At 39.5% G+C, this 6,640-nt stretch overlaps 1 protein-coding gene across 2 annotated transcripts in view; it reads right to left on the bottom strand.

Moving 5' to 3' along the window:
- Positions 1-3,339: 3,339 nt before the first annotated feature.
- Positions 3,340-6,640, bottom strand: part of LOC109479273 (homeobox protein engrailed-1-B-like) — a 9,565-nt gene continuing 6,264 nt past the window's right edge. The window contains exon 2 of one of the 2 annotated variants that reach the window (XM_019781228.1): positions 3,340-4,401. In XM_019781228.1, coding sequence (XP_019636787.1) covers positions 4,058-4,401 — 344 coding nt within the window. In that variant the 3' untranslated portion in view covers positions 3,340-4,057. The remainder of the gene's footprint in view (positions 4,402-6,640) is intronic. The other variant, XM_019781229.1, reaches the window with a different exon arrangement.

Raw genomic sequence — 6,640 nt, 5'->3', positions numbered from 1 at the left:
TTGCTTTTCCTGTCAGGAATAAGTGGTGTGAGTTTGGTCCCCCTAGCAGCTTGTTTTGGAACTGCAGGGCACTTTCTGGCGAAATGTTTAAAAGCCAATAAGTCCAGATAGGAACAACATATTTTCATAATTTTTGGTGTGTAGGTAGCTAAGAGAGAGATGTACATGATTAAATGCAAATTATGCAAATGAGGACTTTATTTGCATAATTAATGAGGAAATTCTATGATTACAGTGTTTTACATTATACTACTTTCATACATGTAATGTATGTAACCTATGGCAGGCAGAACATCAACAGATACTAATTATGCAAATTATGACCTAATTTGCATAATTAATGCAAAAATTCTATGATTTCTTAATGGTGAATAATGGGAATGTCATACTTTGGACATCTGTAAGTTAATCAAAAGTTAACATACATCACGATGCATATATCATGTTAATGCGGAGGCATAATTAAAGAGGAAATTTACATTTACATATCAAGCCCATATTTCATGGAGGTATGAGATCTCGGAATTCTTGTTAGTACTAGTAGTTATCAGTAGTTCTATGTGTACTAATTGTCTGTTTTTATACCATATGTTTCTTCTGTTCCTGCAATTAGCCCTCGGGCATGAATTTGCACCAAAACAATTACTAATACTGTTGTAGGACGTACTCGTACAAACCACGTCCAATACCTGCCTCCCCGTACCATGTGACCATGTGATTAAAGAAGAAAGTGCCTTAGTTTCATTGGTCCATAGAATAATTGAGCAAAATGAGATGTTATTTGTTCATCGTTGAATAGGAACATTTCGAATCCTGCAATTGCATGTACCTCACATTCTCTTTTTGTGTATCATTCTCCATCGCTCGATTCTTTTGGCTATAAGATTTGTATCATTGCATAAATGTAACCTTTCCAAGGATACGAATATGTGGACTTAATTAATGGAACATTATATTCTTGAAAGAATACCTGAGATCACTGAGACCAACGCAGAGGGTGCACCCTACTCTCCAAGCAGAGGTTTAGGTTTGGGCTTACATTTTTACGTGTTTTAGACGTTTTTTTATCGGGCTTTCTTTCTTGTACTGGTATTTTTTGCTTTTCCCGCCAGCCAAACCTTATTCACTTCACCAACACAGAGAGTGACACCTACTCTCCAAGCAGAGGTTTCCGATTTGGCTTATTTGTTTACGTGTTTTAGGCTTTTTGTCTTGTATTGTTGTATTTATCTTTTTTTTTCATCAGCCAAACCTTCTTCCCGGAATATAATGTTCTTCCCGGAATATAATGTTCTTCCCGGAATATAATGTTCTTCCCGGAATATAATGTTCTTCCCGGAATATAATGTTCTTCCCGGAATATAATGTTCTTCCCGGAACATAATGTTCTTCCCGGAATATAATGTTCTTCCCGGAATATAATGTTCTTCCCGGAATATAATGTTCTTCCCGGAATATAATGTCCTTCCCGGAATATAATGTTCCGGAAAGATCACTTAAGCTCGCCGAGACGACCGCAGAGGGTGAAACCGCATGGAACGCCTCACCGGGCCGGGAGAAAAGGTACAAAGCCGCCGCCGCCTGGGTGGACGGATCCGCTGAACTACGGTACTGTCGACACCCCGTCGGTCCACAGGAAGAGAAGTGCCGTCTCAATGTACATAACAGAACTGAACAAGAATGTAGCGACGGTGAGAAGGGTAATTTTGGGAGGCTGTCGTACAATAAAGATGAAATCTACACTTACGGTGACAGCTGCTTTGATTGGATAACAGGTAATGGAATATTTGACATACTTAGACACAATGTTGAAAAAAACTTGCAAAATAGACTTTTTAGCTTATTGATAGGACGGTTTTTGTCGTTTCCATTTAAAAATGATACGTCTTTTGGTTTAGTTCTATAAGTCTAAAAACAGGTTTTGTTTTTCACATCCTGATTTTGTTACGAATTAATGCTTTTAAACGGGATGCAATGGAGGAACAAGAGATTGTGTTGGTTTCTATTGTAGAGTTGTACCATTGTGGCCAAAATTGATGGCCCTTTATATTGCAGAATAGATTTATTATTGAATCGGGTCGGGGGAGTGGGCATGGGGTCACATCAGCAGCACACAATCGGCCTGCTCTGACCTGCATATTTACCACCAGATTTGATGTTTGGAAATAACGAATTCTTCCTAACGGATGGAGTTAATCTGTAAACAAGAGGGGCACAGTCTGTCTCCCCATATCCCCTCACTTTGCCATGATCCCGGCTATTGCTTTAATTGAATTTAACTCTCTGCTTGAGCCTACCTGTGGATGGACTGAAAAGGTCCTTTGAGACGTAAAATTGTTCCATAATCGCCCGCTAAACACCGCGGGGGATACCCACGCACACGGGTTCTATTCCCGGCCCTATAACAACTCGCCCCGTGCATATTCTACACTTCCTCTTCCCGATTTGTCGGTTTATTTGAAGAGTATTACTCCGGAGTAATCGGTCCTGCACGCATTCTAAGTGTTCACGGGACGGGAACCACTTCTTAACACTGTATTTATCATTGCCGTCCGCTGGCGTGCACGGCTGTACGGTATGTCTGGCGGGGTCTCCCGGTCTTTTCTCAGCCGCGCCCCCGACTGTTTATTCATGGCGACCCGGTGCGCGTACGTAATGGGCATTCAGGGCTTTTCTTCTCCATTTGAGACGGTGGAATTGAATACTAGCATGCCGCTTGCCAATTGTTGTTCGCTTCGGCATGAAAACTGTAGAGCTATTTTACCTATGGACAATTTTTAAAATATTTTATATGGTATTCATATTTTGTTTCCTAGGACTCTTTGGAAATCAGTTCATTAAACCACCAAGATGTCTTAAAATGGAAAATGAATGAATGAATAAATAAATGACTAAATAAAGAGCAAGATTCCGGACTTCAAAAAGGGTAATTGATTTGACAATTTTTGAAAACGACGGAAAGATACTAAAATTTTCTGTCATAAAATGACTAAACATAGTGTAAGATCTAGAAATAGCGTATCTTGCTTCTAGGTCTACGGCGGTAGGCATCACGGTACATATGCATGCGGACACATATTTGTCAGAGTTTTGCTCAAATCAGTGAATCAAAAGCACTGAGGACGATTGAAACTACATGTAAGCAGCCATCACTAATTGTTGATCTAGCTTTTGACATTGGCCTTTCAAACTACTCCTGTCAGAAAACAAACTCAACACTTCTTATATTTTTGTCATTGTCATTGTCATTGATAATAAACAATAAAACACAACTCCAGTATTACACATTGGTGGAAATATTTAATAAACTATTTTACACTTTTCACACAACGACAACTTTTTTCAACAACTTCTCTCAGATAATTTGAAATATACATATACAAGGTTTACCGTATATTTAGATGGAATGAAGGAAAGTGTCCGTTTCACCACAAGAAAACAACCTACTGATACACGCACCGCCAACTCTTACCACGAAAACAGGATTCCACCGAATATCGATGACAACAAACAACAACAAAAAGATAAAGGAAAGAAGGAAAAGAGATATTGCAACTTGCTCGCACGTGACAACGACGCGCAATTGTACGGGTATTTACAACAATTTGATTCTCTAGAGACATACGAACAGATAAACACGTCAAAAATCACAAATATCAGAGACTGACAAAAATAACATCATTCTCAGTCCGCTGTGGATATGTAAATAACGCAAGGTAGAGTGATCAAACGATTCATTCTTTTGTTCCGTCCAGTCATTCTTCTTTTTCTCTGTTCACAAAGACTCTCTCCTTTTCTGTCATCCAAAAATATGCGTCACAATAAATTAAGACACAGCTTCTTTTGGCAGATTCCAACCTAAACAACAAATGTCTAACGCTACGTGGTGCTTTTGGGTCACTTTAAGCAGAAAACAGAACACTGAGATTCAGTTCACGGGTCTTTTTTTCGGACGATATGATGACCAGACACACGCCTGTCCGTATTCAGGATGTTTTTGATGTCCGGCTGTCCACAATTTCACGGCTGAATTCGCCACCGAGGTTTGCTTCCCAGTCTAGTCATGCATGTCCATGCCATGCTCGTCTCCCATCGTGGGCATCGTGGAATGATTATACAGCCCCTGTGCCATGAGATGCAGCGCTAGTCCATTACGTACCCCGGCAGCCTTCTTGATTTTCGCCCGCTTATTCTGAAACCATATCTTGATCTGCGACTCGTTCAGCTTGAGCTCTCTGGCCAGGTCCTGTCTACGCTGCTCTGTGAGGTAGCGGTTCTCCTGGAATTCCTTTTTCAGCCGCTGAAGTTGTTCGGAAGTGAACGCCGTCCTCGGCCGCTTCTCCTCGGCTTTCTTCGGATCTTTCGGCCGGGCTTTCCGCGTTCGGGGTCCTGCGGTGCGAACAGAGCATCGGAAAAGAATGGAGATATGTTCAATCCACTGACGAGTCTTCACACACACACCGAAACATCTTTATTATCTTCATAACTATGACAAAATGTTCCCTCAATCGGAACAAAACAAGAAGCAGGTTCAAGATAAGGAAATGAGATAAAAACACACTTATTGACAGGGTTACATTGATTTATCAAATCGCAAGCAAAAACACATATCCATATTCACGGTCACTCATATTGACGTCTTGAAATATCTATTATATTATATGTAAAATAGTAAGACATGTAGGTCCAAGAAATTGACTGCCGTCTTTTTAATACTCTAAGCGTATACTGTATATTTATGTCCAATCTGGCTAGAATTCCCCGTGGCAGTATGTTATATGCAATAGCCTATATCTTGTACACATCTTTCCTCAGTTAACGCTATTACAGTGCCTGCTTTCAAGGCATGTAAAATTATATGAAACCATCGATTACTGTATTAATATATTTTGTCGAGCCGTATATGTGAAAAGAATTAATCCTCCTGTTTCAGACAATGATAGCCTATATAAGTTTTGCAGTATCTGTCCTGTCAATTCTAAGTTGATATTTTAAGACAATCCTGACGCAAATACAAGTTAGCCTAAGATATATAAATTTGAATACGGTGGAAGACAAAATGCATTTTATCTCAATTGTACCCTCTATAGCAATGAACGAAATGAACTCTTTGACGTAGCCTCCAAATTCTAGCCAAACTTTCACACATATACAAATGAAAAGAAAACTACTCTCCTCTTAACATCCGAAAACCCAAAAATTACAGAAAAAGTGGGATCCTTTGTCTTCCTCTGTCTTCAGAAAAGAAGTCAAACCCAGTAGTTTTTACTAGTAGTTTCTTAGTAGTTATCAGTAGTTCTATGTGTTCTAATTATCTGTTTTTATACCATATGTTTCTTCTGTTCCTGCAATTAGCCCTCGGGCATGAATTTGCAATAAAACTTACTATAAAAGACCAGAGTCTAGCATTTCCCGGGTACCTGTGCGATTGTAGATATGTGCGATAGACCCGGTAAGATTTTGCTTCTTACTAAATATTGACATCGAGCTTTTATTTAAAAAAAACTGTTCATCGACATTCATAGAAGGTATTGACTAGGTGTTCTAGTAAAAGAGATCTTCATCGAGCGGAATTTTCGCCACTCGACTCAAGTTGATTTGTATCAGAGGAAACGTGTATGGTGTATGATCCTACCCCCGGGCCAGACATGGCGATAAAGTCGTTCTACTCACACAACTACATATCGTTTCTAACAGAACATTGTCTTTAAAAAACAGATCCGAGTTACTTGGTGATATAAAACAAAATGAAGAAGAGATTTAAAGGGACAATAAGATAACGTTATTCTCGGAAATATCATATTGAAAGAAACGCGTGGAAAAATTGAAGTCTATTTGACTAATGTGTGAGACGATTTTAGATTCTTGACAACGAAAGAACGTTGTGGCCTTGGGCAAAATGCTGCGAATTTCATATTGCATTTTATTTCTACTCAACGGAGATGAACACTATAAAACAGTGTGAAACCGTAATTTCAGATTGAAGTAGCTGAAATATTTATTATAAATGCTGGAAATTTTAATAAGAATCGAATGTTTCGTGGCGTTTTGAAATCTCAAAGAACGCAGCTGTTGTCATAATGCGGGCACAAGAGAAACGCTTTCTCACGACTTGCACTACCAACTAAGACATGGACTGAAATCTAGACGACATCTATATGTAGAAGAAGCCTGCGGCACATTCTTGGCACTTTAAGGAACATAAACCAGCTTCAAGAGGTCACGAAGAGCACTTGACATCGCTGCTAATCTTGTCCCGGTTTTAATTTTCCTTTAAGGGTTGATCTTCTAAAACCGCTGTGCTGTTAGCAGCATCTGGTGGGTGTTCTCACCGCTGTAATCATCTCAAATTAGTTCTTATTAGTCATACATGGAAGTGACATGTTTTATGCCAAAATTTAATGTACCGCTAACATCTGTGCTGGGATGGACCCCGACGGCTTCCGCCGGCTACTTTCGGATGACAGGAAAACAAAATCCTTCCTAAGATTACTCAAAAGAAGGTCTAGGACGTTTAGGAAAGAAAAATATGCGGTCCAGTAATTAGAACGTTTGTTCATTTCCTTATTCCAAGTGCTCTACCTTGTTCTGTTCCGTAGCAAAGTTTGCACCCTATCCTACTCACCGACGGTTATATCTT

Source organism: Branchiostoma belcheri, unplaced genomic scaffold, assembly GCF_001625305.1.
Source record: "Branchiostoma belcheri isolate BF01 breed outbred unplaced genomic scaffold, Haploidv18h27 scaffold47, whole genome shotgun sequence".
Classification (NCBI taxonomy): Eukaryota; Metazoa; Chordata; class Leptocardii; order Amphioxiformes; family Branchiostomatidae; genus Branchiostoma; species Branchiostoma belcheri.
This window is presented reverse-complemented; position numbering and strand designations above follow the sequence as displayed.